Source organism: Eschrichtius robustus, chromosome 2, assembly GCF_028021215.1.
Source record: "Eschrichtius robustus isolate mEscRob2 chromosome 2, mEscRob2.pri, whole genome shotgun sequence".
NCBI lineage: Eukaryota > Metazoa > Chordata > Mammalia > Artiodactyla > Eschrichtiidae > Eschrichtius > Eschrichtius robustus.
The window spans coordinates 137,367,342-137,391,515 of record NC_090825.1 but is presented as its reverse complement, the minus strand read 5'-3'; the positions used below and the strand labels follow the sequence as shown (position 1 = coordinate 137,391,515).

The 24,174-nt window shown below is 36.2% G+C and overlaps 1 protein-coding gene across 3 annotated transcripts in view; it reads left to right on the top strand.

Moving 5' to 3' along the window:
* GABRB2 (gamma-aminobutyric acid type A receptor subunit beta2) overlaps positions 1–24,174 on the top strand; it is a 283,498-nt gene that overhangs the window by 79,745 nt on the left and 179,579 nt on the right. For all 3 annotated transcript variants that reach the window (XM_068534582.1, XM_068534583.1, XM_068534581.1), the window contains exon 4: positions 13,901–14,121. In XM_068534582.1, the coding sequence (XP_068390683.1) occupies positions 13,901–14,121 (221 nt within the window). The remainder of the gene's footprint in view (positions 1–13,900; positions 14,122–24,174) is intronic.

Genomic DNA, 24,174 nt, shown 5'->3' with positions numbered 1-24,174 from the left:
TCATGAAGCTTTTCCCCTATATTTTCTTCAGTTTTAGGTCTTACATTTAGGTCTTTAATACATTTTGAGTTACTTTTGGTATATGGGTAAGGTAAGGGTCCAACTTCATTCTTTTGAATGTTTGATCTCCACTTTTTCCAGCATAGCTTGTTGAAGAGACTACTATACCTTTCCCATTGAGTGGTCTTGGCACTCCTGTTAAAGGTAATTTTCCATATATACAAGGGTTTATTTCTCGACTTTCCATTCTATTCCGTTGGTCTGTGTATCTGTCTTTATGCCAGTACCACACTGTTCAGGTTACTGAAGCTTTGTAACACATTTTTAAATTAGGAGGTGTGAGGCCATCTGCTTGGTACTACTTTTTCAAGGTTATTTTGGCTATTCAGGATCTGTTGAGATTCCTTGTGAATTTTAGGATGGGTTTTTCTATTTCTACAAAAGACACTGTTTGGGTTTTGCTCGGGATTGCATTAATACTGTAGGTAACTTAACGATATTAAGCGTTCCAAACCATGAACATAGGGTGTCTTCCCAATTTTTTGTGGCTTCTTTAATTTCTTTCAGCAACATTTTGTAGTTTTCAGAGTACAGGTCTTTTGCCTCCTTTGTTGTGTTTATTCCTAAATAATTTATTCTTTTTGATGCTATTGTAAACAGAGTTTTTGTTTTTTTTATTTCCTTTTTGGATTGTCCATTTTTAGTGTATAGAGACACAACTGATTTTTGAGTCTTGATTTTGTATCCTGAAACTTTGCTGAATTCATTTATTCTAACAGTTATTGTGTTTGTGTGTGTTTGGAATCTTTAGGATTTTCTACGTATAACATCATGTTTTCTGTGAACAGAGATAATTTTACTTCTTCCTTTCCAATTTGGATGCTTTTTATTTCTTTTTCTTGCCTAATTCTTCTGGCTAGGATTTCCAGTACTGTGTTGAATAGGAGTAGTGAAAGTGGGCATTCTTGTCTTGTCCCTGATCTTAGAGAAAAAGCTATCAGGCTCTGACCATTGAATAGAATGTTAGCTGTGGGCTTGTCATATATGGCCTTTATTATATTGAGGTATTTTCCTTCTATTCCTAGTTTGTTGTGTGTTTTTATCATGAAAAACTGTTGAATTTTATATAATGCTTTTTTATATCAATTGAAATAATCACATGGCTTTTCCCCCTCATTTGGTAATGTGTTATATTGCATTGATTGATTTTCTTATGTTGAACCATTCTTGCATTCCAGGAATAAATCCCCCTGGTTTTAGTATCAGGTATCAGTTTCCTTCCTTTTCAATTATTTGGAAGATTTTGGGGTGGATTAGTGTTAATTCTTCTTTAAATGTTTGATAGAGCTCACCAGTGAAGCCATCAGGTCCTGGGCTTTTCTTTCTTGAGAGAGCACCGATATAATTTTGTACCATTTTGTTTACATGTAACAGTTTTCATTCATTCAGTTGTAAACTGGGGAATAATAGTAAATATTTATCTTTGTGAGCAAAGTTAGCAAATGCAATCATTTTTCCTGTTGGCTTTTTCTTTAACTTTTTCATGAACAATAAAAATCAACACTCTTAAATTAATGCTTTAATGGTATACACTGCCTACTTATTGAGTGCTATAATCATCAGGGTTTGGATTTATATTATTTCATTTATTTCTGCCAGCAGCCAGTGAGGTAATCATTATTTTACAGTTGAGGAGACCCAAGCTTTGGGATATTAAAATATGTGCCCAGGATTATACACGAAGTAAGTGGTGGAGCTGGAATTTCAACCAACCTTCTGGAATCCAGAAACCTTCTGCTTAAACATTAGGCTATGCTGCTTCCCACATATAGACATTAATGAGAGCTTTCACATATTATGTTTGACGCGTGTCTTGGGGTAAAATTACGAGGTACATGCTTCTCAGGTATAGTATTGGTAATCCCATTTCACAGAAGCAAAAACTGAAATGTAGAGAGGTTAAGCTACTTCTCTGAGACCATTAGATGATAAGTAATGGAGGAAGCCCTCAATCATGTCTCCTACTTTCCAATTTAGTGTTCTTTCCATTGTCCCCTCTGACCCCCTCCACTGGTGCCTTGACACTTTACCTTCTCTGAATGCGTAGCAGAAAACAACATAGCCAACTTTTTTCACTAGCCAACTTTTAGTTAGTTGCACCCAGATCTCACAGATATTAAAACTAGATACATCCTAAGAAGATCACTCTTATAATGGTGGGCCTAAGGGTATAAAATTAACTCCTAATAAAAAGGATTTTTAGAGGTATAATTGATTGCATCATGTAGTTATTAACAGATTTGAAAACGATTTATTTGAGTGAGTGTAGGAAGGGAAAGAGACAAAAATTTATTAAGGACTCTAGGGTAGTGTCTGCTATACCATAATGTAATTTTCTTTTAGTATTAAGTTTTCCTATAAATGTAGCTTTTTTTAGGAATCACTAAGATAAGACAAAAAACTGAAAAGGGAATGCTCACACATACTAATTTTGAAAAACAAAAACCTTAGTATTTTTATAATTGCATTTTTTGATGGTTTATATCTGAGTTTTATTCTGAACACAAATTTCAGAACCATTAAAAAACGCAATTATAGAAATCATAAGCTTTTTCTTCAAAATTAGTATGTATGAGTGTATGTTACAAATTATTTAGAACCTAGAATTACTAATTTTAGACAAATAAATTTAATAATTTTACTCTTATACTAGCTACCATATATTTGGGTTGAACCATATAAAACTGTCAAAATTCAAACATTTTTCAACTCACAAAAAATGGAATTTCTTGCGGCTTAATCTAAGAGTTAAGTAATCATTGCCACCATTCTGTTGAACAAACCTCTTGAAGTGGGTATGAAATACTCAGCTTAGGCTGAACATGTTTTAGTTGGCTAGAAATATTTTTCCAATTGAATTACTTCTGAATAAGTGCATTACTACACATACTACCCTACAGTCCCTCTGGTTACTTTGGACTTCTCAGTAGTAAGGTATACACCCTGCAAAAACCAGAGATGTTTTTATCATTCTGCGAGATCAAAGTGGGTTGATGTAAATACCTTTTGTGTAAAATTGGGTCTCTTTATGTGTATTCCGGAACACGTGCATGTGCCTGTATGCACAACTTCAGTATCAAATCCCAGAGAGTTCTCAAAATCAACATTCACCCCCCCAACCAAGAAATATTGTAATTTATCTATGCCCAAAATTGTTCTAGTTTTTTTTTGTTGCTGTAAATATGACTGTGTAGATAGAAAGTTAAGTCGATGTATATTTTCTCCCTCACTTTTTGGAGGGGGTAAAGGAGAGTAAATGCAGTGTTGGGAAATGATGAGTCAATCAAAACTGACAGGGAGGTGAGTATTCCAGAGGCAGCTCAATACAGTACTAAGAACATGGGCTCCATCACCAGAGAGCCCCCTGGCCAAATCAACACCTAGAAAATTATTGACTGAATGACATAGGAAAGTCACTAACCTCTCTGTGTTTCAGATGTGTCACCTGGAAAATGGCGGTAAGGAGAAAAATGAGCATCATAACGGCAAATGTTTGTAGAGCACTTATTATGAGCCAGGCATTCTGCTAATTACTTTCCTTGGGTAAATTTACTTATTACTAGGAACTATTATTTCCATTGTTTTGCAGAGCAGGATGTCTCAGGGAGGTTAAGCAGCATGAAGGTCTCACAGCAGCTAGTACCTGGAGAACTAGTGCATAACTTACAGAGCTGTTGTGATGATTAATGAGATAATACATGTAAAAAGGTTTAGCCCGGGGCCAAGGTTAGGTAGATATAAGGTATATATAAGGGACAGGCTAATTAGAATGCAAAATACTCTAAAGCAATTTGAGATAAACTTATAGAGTAATTTAAAAGCACAAAATGAGAGGAACAAATCATACATACAAAGGGTATTTTTAATGTTGATTATCTCAGGGTGAACTGAGTCCCCTGATGAGGGTATTATGTATTAATATAAGAGACAGATGTAACAAGTTATACTTGCTTGATTTTTTAGCCATCCTTAGATTGAGTCCCATTATAACTGAGAAGGTGAATCTGTAATAAAATGCAAAATGAGCTAAGCAAAAATAGTGGGAAAGCTTATTGCATTGACCATGTGTGTTGTAGTTTCACATACAAGAAAATAATGAATCACTTCCGAACTTGGATTTCCCTTATGGGTGGTCTTCGGTGCAGCTCTCGTGTCCCAAATGTGTCTCTAGCAATTAGTCAGAGCTGCTACCATGTGCTTCTTCCAAAATATTGCAACTGAACATCTGGTGTGATGGCTTCTATTAAGGGGGAGCTGAGTTTTACTCCATTACATTCTAGTTTATGAGGTTGAGAATGTGGAAATATTACCATGACCTATAATTGGATCAGCAATTTGTGGGCTGAGATGTGGAAGATGAAAAACATTTTAAAGAGCTAGGCTTTGTGGGAATATTCACACTTCTCTCTGAGTTCTTTTTGCTTTGGACAGATAAATTGTATCCTTCAGAAATCCTCATCCCCAGCCCTGGGGACTTTTCTAGTAGAACTAGGGCAGCTATGAAAAACTGAAAGAACAACAGTAGCTCTGAGGGTGTTTGAAACATGCGGAAAAAGGATAGAATGAAAACTCATTCTCAAATGCCAGTGGGTGGAGAGAACAAATCTCTAGGGGGATTGAGGAATAGTGATTAGTAAAGAGGTTTAAAGAATCAAAATTTGAAACCCATGCAGGAAGAGTGAAGAAGTGAGAAGAAGCTTTATTGTGCCCATGAATAAATATTCATGGAGGATCAATTGTGTTAAAGACAAGATGCTTGGATCACTTGTAAAGAGATGACGGCATGGTTTCTGACTTCAGAGAAAACAGTGCAGTTTAGTTGGGAGATTTCCTGTCTCCTTTAAATAACATTACAAGAGGTAGCAGTTCAATTCAACAATGCTTAGGATGCTACAGACCACCACATTAAAGGAGTCAGAGGATGAACATGGGCTGTGATGGGGAGAAGTGGTAAAGGTCCTCATGAATGCTTAGAGGATGGGTATGATTGGGGCAAGCAGCAAAGGAGGGGCATGGGGAAAAATAATAAGCAGAATGGAAAGTAAAAGATTGTCTGTTGGAATGCAGAAAAATTCAGTTCAAGCAAAAGTCTCAGGAAGATGATTAGTTGAAGTTAAATGGAGTGACAGAATCCTAGAACACCTGACGCTCTTAAACAGGGATCCTCACTCTATCTCAGTTCATTCACTGTGGATAAGGAAACAGATACCAGGAGGTGAAGTGACTAGAACAGACTGGGAAAAGCCTTATAAGGAGCTGGGACTATACAAACAGTGGCATCTCCTTGAACGCTTTTGTAGAAGAATCTGTGGAATTGAACTTCCAGTGCAGTGTAGAGGATGCTATTAAAGCTAAAGCTAGAGTGAACAGGTGTGTGTGTGTTCATCTCCACTGTGTATTAAATAAGAAACAGATATGAAGGCTTTACATTAGAAATAAAGTGAAATTTCCTAACAGATTGAAGAAGACTGAAGTTAGTGCCAGAGGAAGATTCTGAGATCTCCATCTTCGGTGGTTAGAAAGAAAAATAGGGATGGATTTTTACTTCTCAGTGATGGCTTAAATGTGAACTTTCAAAAGAAATAATGGTGGCCACTTAAAGCTCTTACTTCTTATGTGATTCTAGGCAATATCCTTTGGTCAATACAAAGGAGAAGTGTGCTTTGTTAATAACAAGCTGAAAGGCTTAGGGTTTCTCATTTATTTGTAACTATGAGTATATTTCCTTTTTCTTCATGCTGAGCTCTAAAATATGCAGAGTGTGAAGACATATTTGTAATGCTAGGTTCTATATTTATAATTTAATTCAACAAGGAATTGGTTATATAATTTTTGTTGCATAAATAATTTATATTTATAAAACAAAAAATACATAGAACAAAAGAAAAACAAAAACAATTGAAAATCACTTATCTTGCCATAAAGAGATACCACTGTTAATATTTATATTTGCTATTAGACACATTTCCCCAATATATACCTGTATGTTTCCAAAATAGAATCACGTTGTGCTTATTGTTTTGCAGTATTCTTTAAAAATAATATTATATGGTAATATATTAATAGTATGTTGAGAATACCTATTCATGTCAATAAATATTTTTACAATGGTATTTTAATTCCTGCGTATATTACACTATATATTAGTACTATGTTTTATTTACTCAGTTTCATGCTGATGAACATTTAGGTCTTTATTAATTTTGATTTTATTGCTAATATAGTAGTACATATTTTAGGGGAATAAATGTGCATTGTCTTACATTTATTCTTTCACATCTTTCAATATATAGATTTTTATTGCTACTATGTGCTAAGCTGTCTTTTAAGCATGGAGATACAGTGATGAACAAGTTTAGGAAAGCTTTATATTTTCATGGAACTTACCTTCTAGTTGAGAGAAATGAAAAATAAAAAAGTAAACCAATAAATGATTATGATTAGTTGAAAAAAAGTGATAAATGCTATAAACATAATAAAAATGGGGGATGTGATAAGGTCCGATGGGGTTGGGAGTAAGATGGTCAGGGAAGGTCCCCCTGAATAGATTTGACATTTTAGTTGAGCTCTGAGTCCCAGGAAAGAGCCAACCACACTTGCGGACACAGTTTTTCCAGTTAGTCACTAGTTAGGATGAAGTTAAGGCTGAAAAAGCTTGTAATATTTGTAAAAGAGAAGACAAGCTAGCGTAGTTGGTCTTAGTGAGGTGAGGGAAGAGCAGAGGGTCGTAGGTAAGATCAAAGAGGTGTGCAGAGTCCAGGTCATATAGGACCTTAAAGGCCAAAGTCATAAGTTTGTGTTTTACTCTGAATGCAATGAAAAGCCTTTGGGTGATAATTAACCAAGGTAGACATGTGATCTGCTTTTCATTTCTACCACCATGAGAGGAAAGGGTCAGAAGCAAGGAGACAGTTTACAGTGGCATCATAATCACTTAACAAGTAATGGTGTCTGAGACTAGGTTATTAGCATTGGAAACAGAAGTAAGAGAGTTGTGGTAATATTTGGAGATAAAGCTGTCAGAATGTACTGCTTAATTATTTTCTACAAATGTCCTTTGGAATGTAAATATCAGAGCAAAGGGTGTGCACAGATTAGAGACCTCTGTACATACTCCCAAGTATTTGCAAGGAAATTTGTACCATTTTACAGGTAATGGTAGTTGTTACCATTTACCAGAAAGTATGCACAGTATTGGTCATATACACAGGAGTAAGGGACAATCTTTGTTCTCAACGGGGTAACAGCTTATGGCGTTGAGAATATGCTTACTGTGTAATTACTATGAATGTGCTTACTTTGTCTTACTATGGTGTTTATTTAGGTGATAATTTCTGCATCAGATGTAATGTCTTTTCTCCCATGAGGGAGTAAAAGCAGAAGTTTTAAATTAGGGAAATAATTTGGCATCCTAATCTTTGGAATTCAATCCTCTTGTGTCACCTCTTTTAAAAGTGGAAAAGCCAAACAACAATAATGAAAGACTTTTCTAAACATGCCCCAAATTAAAAGGCTATGCAAAGAATGATAGTAAAAGCTATAAATGTGCTATTTGAACAAACTATCATGGAGTTTTATTCACATGAAACTTGCATTTTGTTTAAATTAAACTTGCACTCACAGTTTCTATAATATAATCCTATAATTACAGGTTTTACTTCCTTAAGTACATTAGCCCTATCTTACAAAAGCCAGAAGCTCAGATTCTGAGCTCAGAATCAACCTAGCGTAAGTTAAAGGAAAGTAACACATGATAGTATATTAGTTAGATTCAGTTGTTATTTCAGCAAGGGATAATAAGATGAAGCTAAAATTTTTATTTTCTTTCAAAATTATAAATCCTGAGCAGAGAGAGAAGATATTTCTCTGAACATATCTAATTTTTGAGACAAAATTGTTACCTGGAAGACCCTGAAACAAGATCAATCACCAAAGCTCAAGATTCTAGGACAGCAGCAGCAATTTTCAAAGCTTAGAAGATGTAGTTGCAATAGGTAAAGCAAATTAAACAACCCACACATTATCAGTGATGAAAATAAACCCTAAACCCTGATCATTAAAAAAGTAACTGTTAGGCATCTTTATGTCCTCAGATGGCAGACCAAATACCTGTGAACCCAATCCCCTACGCCACCATCTTCTCCCCAAACAGAGAAATAGGAAAAAAACACAGAGATAGGGAAAATGACATAATCACATTTATAATTGTTCCCATATACATAAACATGCATTGCAAAAAAAAAAAACAAAAAACAAAACAACAAAAAAAAAGGAAAGCTTGGAAATGGTCTCCAGAGAAGAAAAAGCATATGGAAAACCATAGACATAAATGAAGGTAGGAGAAATCTGAAGCAAGTCCAGGTGGGAAAATACACCACCCAAGTGCAACTGGCAGGCTTGAGACCAGGGTAAGATGCTGCACCACCCAGAGTGAAAGTCTGTACTGGAAACAGGCACCCGCTGTGGCCAGAATGATGCCACTAGTCTGTGAAAGGAGTAGGTGGAGAGAATGAGCCTCAAGAAGATATTTCTCATTATTTGACGGTAAAACACCTTAAATGGCTTATGTTGGTATTTACTTCTTTTGGTTCGTCTTGTTAATAGTTAAGCCTTGTCAGCTGGCTGGATATGTCGATTCAGGTTGAGTTGAAAGAAGAGAAATAGAAATTTGGAAAGTATGCAAAACCCCAAAACACAGTGATTACAGAAGTCAGCCTAATAACCTTATTGCTTTCGTAGTTCTAAAGTACCTACCCCCAGATATCTATCAATTACAAAGGAAAATAGTAACTTCACGGCGGAGAAATGGGGCAGATACTACATTAACCAACTGTTCAAGATTAATATCCTCACCAGTAATAAGACATACTGATATCATATACCCGTTATATGATGGACACAATGTTTCTTTGGTGATATTCTGGCCAAAACTATATAAACTCAGTCTCATCATGAACACATCAGACAAGCTCAAACTGAGAGACATTCAACAAGATAACTGACCAGTGCTCTTCGAAAGCATTACATCATCAAAGACAAGGAAAGACTGAGAAACTCTCACAGATTGACGGATGCTTAGGAACAGAAAAACTAAAGACATGGTGGGATCTTGGATTGGATCCTGGAACAGAAAAAGAACATTAGTGAATAAACGGGTGATATTCTAATAAGGTCTGTAGTCTAGTAAATGGTATTAATGTTAATATTCTAGTTTGATATTCTATAATTATGCAAAATGTTCATCTTAGAGGAGGCTGTGTGAAGAGTATACGGAAGCCCTCTGAACTATTGATATTTTTTTGTTTGTTTTAAACTATAAAGTTAAACTAATTATAAGAATGACTTTAAAAGGAACCAGCAAAATAATAAAATGTTTAATGTATATTGATATCCACCTATCAAATATACAGTAACAGGAGGTAAACAGAAAAGTGTTCATAGAGCAAGACTAGGAAGTTCACAAAATAATAAAGTTAAAAAAGATAATAAACACGTACACAAATTATTTCATACCATGTATTTTGTAGAACACTAAACCAAAGAAACAGGAAGAGTTTGAATCTTGGTACTGGGAATGAATTACAAAGACAGCAAGAAACAATTATGAAAGTACTTTAGATGGTTAGAAGATTTTGAAATGGCGAGATGCATTTGAACACAGGGGTGGCAAAACATCTCTTAGAATGGAATTATTTTATTCCTAGGGGTGGAGTTGGAAACTACCTAGTCCAATTGCCTCATTGTACACATGGGGAATTGTGAAACTGTAACCATTTAGTGGTAATCTTATTAGCACATCCTGTTGGGGCCACGTGTCCCCTGGGATGCATGGAGATGACTTATTTTGTAGCATCGCTGTACTCCAACCCCTCCTGGTGTCAAAGCAGCTCTTGTTTTCCCCAATTCCTAAGTTAATTAGCTTCAGTTTCTTCTTTTGAGTTGGAAACAGAGACTCATTCACCTCAACCGAGGTTATGACAGATGGACATGAGAGTACTGGGGTAAGAACCTGGGTGTGTCTGACCTTAGAGATCATGGGTTTTTCTGTTTGTTCGTTTTGTTTAAGCAGTTTTAAAATTTATTTTTTAAATTTACATACAGAAAAATGCACTCATTTTGGTGTATAGTCCTGTGAGTTAACTAATGCCTAGAGTTGTGTAACCACCACTACAGTTTAGATGCAGAGCAGTTCTACTACCCCAAATCATTCCTCATGCTGTCCCTTTGTAGTCAACTTCTCCACCACCTCAAATACCAGAGAAGCACTCATCTGTTCTTTGTTCCTATAGTTTTACGTTTTCCAAAATTTCATGTAAATGGAATCATATAATATGTATTCTTTTGAATCTGCCTTCTTTGACCTAACTTTCTTTGAAAATCATTGATGATGTTGCATGTGTCAGGAGCTGCTCTGAACATTTGCACACGGGAGTGGGATTGCTAGGTTGTATGTCAAATGTATGTTAACTTTGTAAGAGATTGTCCAACTGTTTTCCAAGTGGCTGATTATTTGTATTCCCACCTGCAATGTGTAAGAGTTTTAGTTGCTCTGCATCATCATCAGCACTTGAAATGGTCAGTTGTGTTTTTGTTTTGTTTTATTTTGGGGGCCTTGTTCAACATATTTACTTATGCACAATTTTAAAGTATGGAGACCACCTACCTTTGGGATGTGGGAGTGTCACATTTACAAATTTCACATATACAGTAGTGAATATGTGGATCTCACACTTAGACATCTATCTTGCTTACTTTTTTGCTTATTTATTTACATTTGCAAGCTCCAGTTAATTCACGCTATTTGCTGAAAATATTATGCTTTCTCAAATCTACTACCTTTCTACCTTTGTCAGAAATCTTTGAGCATATTTGTGTGGGTTTATTTTTAGGTTCTACTATTTTATTGATCTATGTTTCTATCAATACTACACTATCATACTGTCTTAATGTAGTTTCCGAGTGAGTCTTGAAATTAGATAGTGTGAATCCTCCAGTTTTGTTCTTTCCTTTCTAAATTGTTTTGTTTATTCTCGTTCCTTTGCTTGCCATATAAACTTTAGGATCAGCTTGTTCATATCTACAAAAATCCTGCTTGGATATTGATTGGGATTAAATTTTTAAATTTTATCTACAGATCAATTTGAGGAGAATTGACATCTTAACAATACTCACTTTTCAAATCCAGGAACTTGGTATATCTCTCCATTTATTTTTGCTTTTGGCTGTGTTTGTGTGAGTGTGTGTTACTTTAAGAAGATAAAAGAGGGAGAAAAAATAAATAAGATGCTCACTATTGTAATGGGTTTTCTTCACATTTTGATTCTCTGCCAATCTGCCTATTAGTTTTCACTTTGCACAGTCCTTAGGTAGTGGCTTTTTTATTCTTTCCAGGATGGTTAGTTGTGATTAGCAAGAGAGAGAGCCTGTAGTAGGCTTACTCCATCTTGCTCAGCATTGAAAGTCAATTGGTTTTAGTTTTGATTATCTAACTGCTTCTTGCATGGTGATGCCATGGGTTGTGGAGCACCCAGAAGTGGTTTACTTGCTTTTTTTCAGTTTGAATAAACCAACGGTGACGCAGCTTCCTGAAGGCAGGCTTGTTGGATGGGTGTAAAAGATGTTTTCTACATGAAAGTTCAAAGCATTTATCCTGGGGGCATGAGGGTCTGGGAGAGAGGGTAGAACACAGAACCATTGTTTCCTTTTATGTCCAGTAACATTCATTTCGACTCAGGAACCTCTTCCTTTCTTGGCAGTGTCATGATATGTCATTTAAAAATAAAAGAAATGAAAATTGATGTGACAGTTAGCAGAATCACCAGGGTCTGTCTGGGAGCATTTCTTAGCAGGCACTGCCTTGCTGACAAATAACAGGAGTTAACGTATGACTCTGGATCTCACAATATTACCATTTATTTAGCCCGAAAGAAAATACAATTTCCTGTGCTCAAACACATCTCAGCTGACTGATAAACTCCAGCACCTTCCAAACTGTGTTATCTCCTCTAACTCTTAAGAGGGCTTGTGTAGCTTCATCTTCCAATGGAGATAATAATCGAATTTTCCATTTTATCTCCAAGAATCGGAAATCACTAAGTGTGTTTTCTCAAGCACAATATAAATTGCCTATTTTATTTATGGCCTAGTTTTTAGGCCGTTTGTAACATAGAGACATGTAAAAAATGTATCTGATCCATTTTCTGTTCCCTAGTTATATAATTCATAAGTCTTCAAGTTAGCTTTTATTATAAATCAGGATGTTATGCTAGAGATCCTCAGACTAATTCTTTTAAAAAGCAGAGTGTGCTAGAACAGTCCAGAGCACTGACTAAAGTAATCCACTCAAGTAAATTTCACCTACAATTATCTGATATACCTTTAGGATATTAATATTCTTCTGTTGGAATAGATGTTTGATTCTTTGCTTCTCATTCAGAAGTCAGCTCTACACTGACTTCTGAATGAGATAAAAATTTGTATATTTGTGAAACCAGGGAAAATATTTAAATTTTTTGCCAGAGGATTATACTTTTCCTATGAAGCTGTTTAATGGTTTTAGCAGGTAATATCTTGCAAGTCGTATTTTAAAATTGTATAGCCAAATTAAGATGTATAAATCTCAGCAAGGGTTGGAAAAACTCAGGGACTTCACAGAGATTGAAGTGTGTATTTTATCCACAAAAGTAGGCAGGTATGTGCAGAAATCCAGTAGGCATACCATATTGGATATCCATTCATTCATTATTTGTGCCCTAGGACTGTGCTGGCTCTCAGGTTGCAGAGATGATTAATACATAATTCTAGTTTTGTTTTTTTTTAAAGCCCTCAAGTAGGGCATTGTGAACTGATATTAAAATAGAATGGTAATTATCCTTTTCAAATGAATATTTGGTCCTTCATTTAGTCATTCAAATGAGGGTGAAAGAGCAATTACATTGTACCCGTAGGCCTCTAATGGAGAAAACATGTCACAATATGTATGTAAATACTTTGTTCATAATTTATAGCTTTTTGTAGTTTACAGATTGCATTTGAGTTATATATTTAATTGTCATAATAATCTTCTGATAGATCAGGGATATATTAAAAGCCCATTTATAGTTAAGGAACTGAAGTGAAAAGAAGTTATGTAAATTTACTCTTAGAAATAGCTGGAAAACGCTGGAGCCTGGGACTCCAAGACCAGTGCTCACTTTATAACAACGCACAGTTTCTCAAAACGAAAGAGCCTAGCCTGATGATCCAGAATCCCTAAAATTCTCGTGAAATACTAACTGAGCTAATATTTTTTAGATAGGTGGGAAGCTACATTAGCCTCAGTATAAATGTCACCTCCACTAGGAAACTCACTTTGATCAGACAGATTGAGATTCTCATTATAAACTCTTATAATTACTACTGTAATAAATTAAACACTTTTTACAATTGTATTTATGTTCCACCTAAAACAATCCTGGGTACCACACTATAAGACAAATTAATTATTAAATAATTATTTCTTACCATCTTTCTTCCTGAATAACGTATGATAAATTCGCACTTTAAGACAAATTAATTATTAAATAATTATTTCTTACCATCTTTCTTCCTGAATAACGTATGATAAATTTCACAAGGATATGCTCTCTTCACTTCTGTATATACTGTGGTGCCCAACACATAGTACGGGCTCAGTAAGAATGGGTTTAGTAAATTAATATTTGCCTATATGCGAATAGTATATGTTTTTGGTATTTGGTTGTGTATATTTTCTTGTGAATACTGAAGTGTTTGCCTGTCTCCCAAGTCCATTTATGTACAAAATAACCATTTTTTTCCTTTTATCTTCTCAATTTCACAGGATTATACCTTGACAATGTACTTCCAGCAAGCTTGGAGAGATAAGAGGCTGTCCTATAATGTAATACCTTTAAACTTGACTCTGGACAATAGAGTGGCAGACCAGCTCTGGGTGCCGGATACTTACTTCCTGAACGATAAGAAGTCGTTTGTGCACGGAGTGACTGTCAAGAACCGCATGATCCGCCTGCATCCAGATGGGACGGTCCTTTACGGCCTCAGGTCTGTAGCGTCCATTTCAAAATTGAACTCTTCCTGAACACAGTAGTTACTGGTTTTTTTTGGAGGGGCATACTGTGCTGTTTTCCTTAGTCCTCCTTTAATTCTGCTGATAAGCAGTTAAATAAACCTCTTCGTCAATAGACATCTGAGAGCTTAGTGTTCCATGTTTACAAAGGGACTTATCCCCAGCTAAGCCTAAGTTTTTCTGAATTATCTTCCAATATCAGCTGCTGATTCTAAAGCTGCTTTCTTTAAGGAGTAGGGATAAACAATATCAAAATAGCTTAGACACAGGGTCTCTTTAAAGCGGAAAAAAATTACGAGTGCCAAATACTTGTTTGAATGTGGCAGATATTCTGTTTCATAAATTGTTCCTGAGCTCTATGAACTGGGTCTGGTCCTCTGAGAACAGGAAGGCTTTTTTTTGCCCTCTTACCTCCAAGGAGCAATCAGACTTGCAAATAAATAAAGCCATCCTCTCAGGTTTATTAATAATGAATTTACACTATTAAATGTACCTTTCTATCAGAGAAGAATTGTGATGCTCTGCTCTTTGGAGGATGAATTGTGAAATAGGACAGTCTCTTCTTTTAAAGTTTATTTTGTACTAGATGGTTCCCTGGAAAAAAGATGAAGAAAAAAGATATCTGTCTTACTCTGAAAACATTGCAATGTAAAGAATTCCTCTGCATTATTGGGGAAGGCTCTCTATTCTGAAGTGTTCAGTTGTCTCTGATATATTCTGTTTTACATAAACATGTGGTGACTTTCTCATAATAATGATAATAATATTATCATTCATTTATTGAACACTTGTTAGGGGTCAGGCATTAGTGAGAACACTCCATGTATTATTACAGTTATAATAACTTATAACAACCTCATAAGTTAAAACTGTTATGATCTTTGTTTCAAATGAAGGCTGGTGTAACTTGTCGAAGATCACAGAGAAGGTAAACAGTGAAGATGGGATCTGAGTCCTGTTCTAAGTTCAGAGCCAGAGCTCTTAACCATTACCCTAGGTTGCCTCTCACTCCCACACTTTTCTTATCTGTTATATCTAATTTTCATTATCTGCTGTGTTCATCGTTCCTGACTGGTGCATTGTCTTAGATCCTTATAAGCCAGCTTCTTTGTTTGTTTATCCTGTTTGTAGAGAAAATGGCATTTGTTTGTCAAGGGAGGGAGAGACTGAGGCCGAGAGAGAGCATGTTTGTACGCTGTGTCAGCCATTGGAAGTAAAGAGATGAATTGGATACAGGCACTGCTCACATACAGGCCTTAGGGAAAAAGAGAAATAGCGGAAAGATAAAATAAGTTGACTGGCAGTGTCTGCAAAGACTCCACCAAAGTGGTGGAATTCGAAAGCACTTATGGAAAGAATTATCTTAGCAGATACATTGTGCTAAACTTATTGCTTGGAATCCACTACAATTTATTGCTTGTGTCTATGTTCAGTAGTGGCTGCAATGAAAATATGGTATCACAAAGACCTTGATGAGATGGTGACCACATGGGCAGTGGAGGAATGCAAAGAGGTTGTAGTTCACAGGTTTTAAGAGTTAAGCACAGAAAGAAGTCAGAATCCTGAAGAAGGCAGAGAGAAGCACAGAAATAATAAGTTACTCATCTGGCAGGGAATGAGCGGGGAGAGGCCTGGGAAGTAGCAAGTTTTGGCTAAGCATCAGACCCAGTACTGGATACATTTTGCCCCTCAAATCTTCACAGCAATCATGTAGACATTACATTGTGTTTTCCTTTTTTTGGTGATACCCACATTTAGAGCAGAGAACCAGTTGTGTTCTCTTTGTTATACCTAGCACTGACAAAGCACCTACACTGTAAAAAAACTCAGTAAAGGTGGTCAATGAATTCTGAATGTACATATTCAGAGTTGGATGGGTGGGAAAAAATCAACAATCAGACGTCTTTGAGAGGGACAAGAGAGGGCCGATATAGATGATAAATATGGCTTCTTTAAATCATTAAGCCAATAATCAGACAAAAAAAGGTGGTGGCTGTTCATTCTTGTCATTAAGACCAACTGGACACTATTACTGTAAATCATCACCCTCTCAGCCCCACTTCCAATAAGGGCTAATGGCAAAATATGCAGGTTCCTGAACACGTCTGACGTGCATAAAATTAACACTCCTGGACGAAGAAGGCTCATGGATTGTGACTGTTCTCTCAGCTGTGTAGTTAATCCTGACTTTGAAATGGATAAGAGGTTTTTCAGGAAATCTGTAAATATTCCATTCCAGTTTTTACTGATAAACAGAACAGTTTATTTCACGGCTGAAGTTTAGTGCAGGCCAGATATTCCTTTTCAACAGCAGAAGTTTCATTTGCAATAAAAGTAAAAGGAATTCAATTAAAATTGCTGCTGCTGGATTGATTCAGATCTACTTAGTTCCTCCTCCTACTTACCCACTCTCCTACCCCAGTCATTCTCTGTTACTGATAGTCTGCTAAGAAATTTATCTTGTTTCTATGTTCAACAGTGGCTGCATTCAAACAGCATTTAGAATAGTAATAGTATTAATATTAGTAGTTAGTACGCATTAATGGACTTAGCCTGTGCGTGTCACTGTGCTAGAGCATTGCTTATATTATCTCATTTAAAATTGACTTTATTCCTACAAACTGGGCGCTATTGGTTGGTTGGTTTGTTTTTCTGTCTTACATGAAGAAATTAAGGAACTTGTGTACCAAGTTACACACCTACTGCACAGGAAAGTATAATAGTTTGAATACAAAGATGTTGCTCTTCATTATCATTCTGTCCTACTCCTTAGGTACTGGCAAATGGAAATTAGGAATAGTAGAAATCACCTGAGAGCATGCAAGGGAAAAAAAGAAGGTAAAGAAAAGTGATATGGAAAGAGCTTGCATTAGATCCATAGATACAGACTTTGTTCTTGATAGATAGAATAAAGCCCTAGAGAACAGCAGTCCTGAGTCATCTATGGAAGATGCATCGTTAGGTTCTGAGAGTCACACCATTCCCAGTTTACTAAGGGATGATGTTTGCTGTGTGGATTCCTGGGGCACAGACAAGATCATTGCAAAGAAGTTGGTAAGGGCAAGGTTCATCAGTCAGAATAAGGAGAATTTAAAGGCAATCATGAAGACCTAGACATAGAAAGCTGGTTCAAGGAAGACTTTAAATATAAGGCAGTGACCAATAAATTAGGTAGAACAGGTCCTCTGGGCCGAATGTCATGCATGTTCAAGGCAAAATCCTTTAAGGACTTAAATGCTTCTTCCGTTGAGATGCACAAAGATTGGCAGGGATGAGGGGGCTGGAGGGGAAGTCATTCAGAGGATCTGAGTAAGCCTCTTTTGTAGAGTTTTCTTAGTGAAATTTTTAGGTATTAAAACATATTAAAGATAAAGTAGTATGCAAAATATTAATGCTTGTTGAATTTCATGGTGGGTACATAGGTGTTTGTCATGCTCTTCTTTCAACTTGTCTGTAAGTTTGAAAATTTCCATGATAAAATTCGGAAAAGAAAAAAGGGCCTAGGAATCTCTGGTTCTATTATCTAAGAAATAGCACTCAAGATTTAAAAGTCTGAAGCCAAAGAATGGTATTTCTGATCTCTTAGAGGTAGAGAATTACCTGTATGTGACATGTACTTTTAGTAGCTGTGCCTGAAAACGAGGTCATCTCATCTCAGAGGATGCGTACTTAGTGGGTGGGATCCATAACCACAGACAACCAGGCTAAGCCATAACCCAGGGAGGAATGGTCATAGCTCTACACTTAAAGCTCGGATAACCTCCTTGTGAAATCATCCTCCTGCAAGGATGTACCCGTTGCTTTTGACTGTACAGCAGGAGCTCTGAGTCCACTCATGCTGAAACAGTGTGTTTGGATCGCATGAGTTTTAAGGATAGCGCTCAGCTAATCGACAAACTTGCATTAAGGTAGTTGAGAAAATGAACTTGGGAAGTTCAGAAAATGGAGATTGAGATTTAGAAATATGGGAAATGTTTCAGTTATTGCTGTTATAGGCTAGGTTTTAACAGTTTTCATTCTGATTGGTATCTTTTCATGATTCTGTAAGGATACTCCTTTGTCTAGAACAAAAAGAACAAGAGGAGCAGGAGTGAGCAAGTCTGTTGAAGAGAGTGGGAAAGGTCTAGGTCGGGCATGTCTAAAATGAAAAAGGGGACTACTAACATACTAAGAGGATTGAAACCTGCAGTGGAGCCAGGTATCTCCAGCCATTGCATTTGCAGGCTGAGACGAAGAGGAAGGAAACTAGATGCCTGGCTTGAGACCCAAGTGGCCATGACAGCCCTTAGAAGCTGCCCTGTAGCCCCAAACCCAGTACCTCATTTGTAGCATGCACTCAGTAATTTTCGTTTAATCAAGCATTATATAGTTTCTCTTAAACCAGGCCTTTCCTCTTATTCTCATCACGTCTTATCATGCATCTATTTTCTCAAGCTTGTTTAAAGATCTGCAGGAATAATTAAGAAAAGTGATGAATAATGTTATTTTTCAAATCTAAGTTTATGGTTTGTGGCTAAAGAGTAATAAAATCCTTAAATATAGATTCTTACCTTCACTCTTGGCTAGTTGATAACTCAGTTATACCAATGTGATCATAAAATAAAATACCTGCTTTCTTTTATGATACTATTTAGATATTTCTGTTAGGACATATAGCTGGGGGTAGGGAAGAATATTTTCTTGGGATGAATCCAGCGGTAGAAGTGGTGACAGCAGACTTCTCATTGACTAGGCAGAGGAATCCCTAGCAATTTATAAAGCACATATTCCAAACAGATTATCTGTATTTTATTCCAAAATAAAATTGGCCCAATCAAATTATTTTCAGAACACTTCAAGGAAAAATGGCATAGAAAGTACAGGATTTCTGCTGATGAACTCAACTAAAGCACTAGCCAATAAAAATCAGGTTTAATCTGGTGTTGACATGGCATCATAAAGAATGTTACATAGGTATAATTTAGACTGATATTTACTTAAAATAGGAGATATTTATTAGATTTCAGAAAGCTAGTGAATAACTACACTGATCAGAGAATTAGGAGAGCTGCATTCTAACATTTAGTAGTTCTTATAATTATTCATTTAAATTATTTCTAAATTTTATTATCACTCCCCAAATCTCAATACCTGTGATTTTGCTAATCTAGGACTTCCACCTCATTATGCATACAGCGGTATTTAACGTGATATTGCAGCGCTTTAGCAATTGTAGTTATCTTCTTGAAAAAAATCTTCTGATTAATTAAGAAGGCAAAAACAAAATCATTGCATTCAGGTATTTAGAAGAAAACCTGAATTATCAACTGATGGCACCCTTTTGTGAATGCAAAAATGTATATTTTTAATTAAAATTTAGAATCTGAATCCCAATTGGACGGCATATGCTAAGTCATTAACATTATATCATAAGCATTTCAGCACATTACTAAATTGTTCAACAAAAACATGAAAACAAAACCCATTTCCTCTTATGAGATGTTACATAATTATTATTAAACATTTAGAAAATACAGTTAAGTTATGAAAACATAGCTAATCCTATCACCCAGACTTAATCATACCTGCATTTTGCTTTATACTCTTCCAGATATTTTTCTAGTAAAAAAGCATATAGGTAATTTGTCATAAAGCAGATTCACATTATACGTACAATTTTCTGATCTTATTTTTTTCTTTAACGATGAGTGCACCATAAACATGTTTGCCATGTCAATAAAACTCTGCTCACCATCATTATTTAACCATTATAAGACATATTTGGGATATATTCCTTTATCTAATATAGGATATGGTTTATAGCTTTGACATAAGGTGAAATATGTAGTTATTGCTATAAAATGCAGGACTACTATTTCAAATTTACTTAATATTTTAGTGACAAACAGGCAAAGCTTTTTGCAACACAATTTGTAATCTTGTATTTGTATTTGTGCTGTTGTAATTTGTGGTGTCATTAGTTAAATAACTGGCTCAGGAGATGTACTGATGCTGATTATTAGGACAGTTCTTATGGAAGGTGTGACTTTCTTACTCTTCTGGTAGTAGTTGACCCATCTAAAAATAGCTGTTTGTCTTTTGGTGTGAGGGGGCAGCCCTTGATTTCATATGTCTGTACACCTCCCATATGTAACATTGGATCAGAAACATGTCACTTCTGATTAAAGGTTCACATTCTTAAAGAAGGATTCAGCAGGAAGCAGAAGGCAATTCAACCACCTCCCGCTATGTATGTTCTGTCATTGGGAAAATCGCAAAGGATAACGTTAGCCTGTAATGAATTTAGACAGGCAAGGTTTATTAATTGTATCTTCTTCCTCTACTCCTAAAGCTTTACCACAGGGTATTAGGCAAGTGAATAACTGAGTAGCCATCTCACACTGAAATGTAGTCTATTAAACATTAATATATCAATTTTTTTACTTGGATTTCCTAATTGGTTTAATTCATTTTCATAGCGATATGGAGTGAATGCATTTTGTCAAGCAGAACAACAGAGATTTTATTAAGAATATCAGTTCTTGTGGCCAGAGTGTGAGACCCTGTGCTCTAGATTCTCAGTCTTCTAAACAGGAAAGAACACCTTCATCTACCTCCACCTCCGTGGGAAGAGACACATACATCCTCCTTAAAGAGCTGTAATTAATTTTTTTTTTTTTTTTTTTGGCTGCGTTGGGTCTTCGTTGCTGCGCGCGGGTTTTCTCTAGTTGCGGCAAGTGGGGGCTACTCTTCGTTGCGGTGCGCAGGCTTCGCATTGCAGTGGTTTCTCTCTTGTTGTGGAGCACGGGCTCTAGGCGCGCAGGCTTCAGTAGTTGTGGCACACGGGCTCAGGAGTTGTGGCTCGCGGGCTCTAGAGCGCAGGCTTAGTAGTTGTGGTGCACGGGCTTAGTTGCTCCGCGGCATGTGGGATCTTCCCGGACCAGAGCTCGAACCCATGTCCCCTGCATTGGCAGGTGGATTCTTAACCACTGCGCCACCAGGGAAGTCCCTGTAATTAATTTTTAAAAGAAATTTCTTGCCCATTATTTTTCACTATAAAATAAAATTATTTAGATGAAAAGTGAATGTATTTAGAAGTAATTTCTGTCATCTTCAAGTTCACCTTCTTTATTATTATAGAAAAGAAGAGGGAAGCTCAGAGAGGGAAGTGATTGTGCCTAACATCACACAGACAATTGATGGCAAAGCACAGAGCGGAATCCCAACCTCCTGACTCCTAATCCAGGGCTTGTTGTTGTTCCTGCTGCTGGAGTCATTTGGTTACTTGCCGTCATCATGGTCTGACTGACCTCAGCGAATAAGTCAAATCCAAACTGGAAATAGCAGAATCAGAATTACACCATTAGGTGTAATCCAGGGCTCTTTTGATTGCAATATTTTTGCTGGGTTTTTAGATAACAACATTTAAAGAGGAAAAGAAAATCTGCCTGACTTCTTTTTCTCAAATATTACTGACTCATCACATTCTTATAATCAGTCAGTCTCCTTTGCTACCCTCGTTGTCTTCATGTCCATTGATTTCAGTCAAATGAGAGCTGAATGTGTCAGAACTGAAACCAAAGATATGAAAGATGAGTGGTCAGAGACTCCAGGGGTTTCAGAGCAGGAAAAACACCAACCGCGTTCCCAATAAAGATATGGATCTTGTATTGCAGACCCAAAGAATGAGTACAGGGTGTCATCGAAGTGGGCCTTGTCTGCAAAGAGGAGAAGCCCTGAAACCCCTGAGAACACGCCATTCATTGGCTTGCGGATGTATCTGTATACAGCATGGCTATGCATAAGCGCATTCAGAAGTAGCACTAGCATAGTCCCGATTTCACTAGGAACGAACCCTCTGGGTCACGAGAGTACTGGCAGCATGGAAAGAAGCCAGATATTTATTTTGTTTTGTCTTGTTTTATTTTATTTTAAGAAAAGAATTTTCTAGTGGATGATTAAAACTGTTGCTGCTGTGTATGTGCTTGTGTGTGTATATGTATATGTCCCCATTTATAGGTATAAATATACATATGTATTCATTTATAGATTTGTATTTGTGTGTATATGCATATTATATATATATATACACACACACATATACCTGCAACATTTTTTTCTGTTTGCTTTATATTAAAAATAAAGAAAACAGAAATGACTCCATTAAATCAAACTTGAAACCATGCCAATTATCCTCACCATTAGTTTAAAGATAAAGTTTTCTCTAATCACATTTTGTATATCTTTTGTTCCACCCTGATTTCATGAAATCAGTGAATTTTGTTGGCAGCTTTCGCTGGCAACTTGCTTATTAGCAAATAGGCAAAATATAGGGTTAGACCAGATAGTCTTTGTAATGACTTCACTCATGATAGAGGTTTTTTTTTTTTTTTTTTGAACATCTTTATTGAAGTATAATTGCTTTACAATGGTGTGTTAGTTTCTGCTTTATAACAAAGTGAATCAGTTACACATATACCTATGTTCCCATATCTCTTCCCTCTTGCATCTCCCTCCCTCCCACCCTCCCTATCCCACCCCTCTAGGTGGTCACAAAGCACCGAGCTGACATGATAGAGTTTTAATCACACAAAGACCTGTTCAAAGCAAATATATATGAACACTTATTTAGCTGAGATAGTTGAAGTAGTGGTAGTAGTGGTGGTAGTAGTAAAATTTATTGAGTACTTTTTTTTTGTTCATCATACAAATTTACTTACTTTTTAAAATTTATTTTAATGAAGTATATTTGATTTCAATGTTGTGTTAATTTATGCTGTACAGCAAAGTGATATATACATATACATATATTCTTTTTCATATTCCTTTCCATTATGGTTTATTACAGGGTATTGGATATAGTTCCCCGTGCTATACAGTAGGACCTTGTTGTTTATCCACTCCATATATAATAGTTTGCGTTTGCTAATACCAAACTCCCACTCCATCCCTCCCTGTCCCCGCCCTCGACCCTTGGCAACCACAAGTCTGTTCTCTATGTCTGTGAGTCTGTTTCTGTTTCATACATAAGTTCGTGTGTGTCATATTTTAGATTCCATGTATAAGTGATATCATATGGTATTTGTGTTTCTCTTTCTGATTTACTTCACTTAGTATGATAATCTCTAGGTCCATCCATGTTGCTGCAAATGGCATTATTTCATTCTTTTTTATGAATGATTCCATTATTTATATATTCCATTTTATATATATATATATATATATATATATATATATATATATATATATATATATATATATATATATATACCACATCTTCTTTATCCATTCATCTGTCGATGGACATTTAGGTTGCTTCCATGACCTGGCTAGTGCTGAATAGTGCTGCTATGAACATAGGGGTGCATGTATCTTTTTGAATGACAGTTTTGTCTGGATATATGCCCATGAGTGGTATTGCTGGATCATATAGAAGCTCCAGTTTTAGTTTTTTGAGGAATGTCTATACTGGTTTCCATAGCGGCTGCACCAATTTACATTCCTATCAGTAGTGTAGGAGGGTTCCCTTTTCTATTGAGTACCTTCTGTATGTCAAGCCCTGAATTATTTATGTTAAACAATCCTGTGAATCAGGCTACCATCAATGCCATTTTATAGCTGAGGAAACTCAGGCTTTGGGAAAGTAACTTTCTAGTGAGTTTCCAGGCTTAGTATTGAACTCAAAGCCTATGATCTCGGTCACCTTCCCAGAGACTGAGAGAACACTGTCTCTGTCCCAGTAGATGGATGCAAAAGACTCTTGGGAAAAGCCGGTACTGAAAACGCTGATGGAAGGAGAAGAATGGACAGCCTAAATTCCCAAGGCTCCTGAAAGGAACTTCTAAGAGTCATTCATCTCTCCTCTAGAGAGATTTTTGTGGGCATCATTCCTAAATAGATGAGAATGACTCTCAGTCTTGAATAGGACTCCACAATAGGGACCTGTGCATTGTTTTTGGCATTGCTATTCCCATACATACAGGACATAGAGTATGTTCCTCAGGTATAACTTAATATCATCACTCCTCCTTTCATCCTTTATTCTTGAA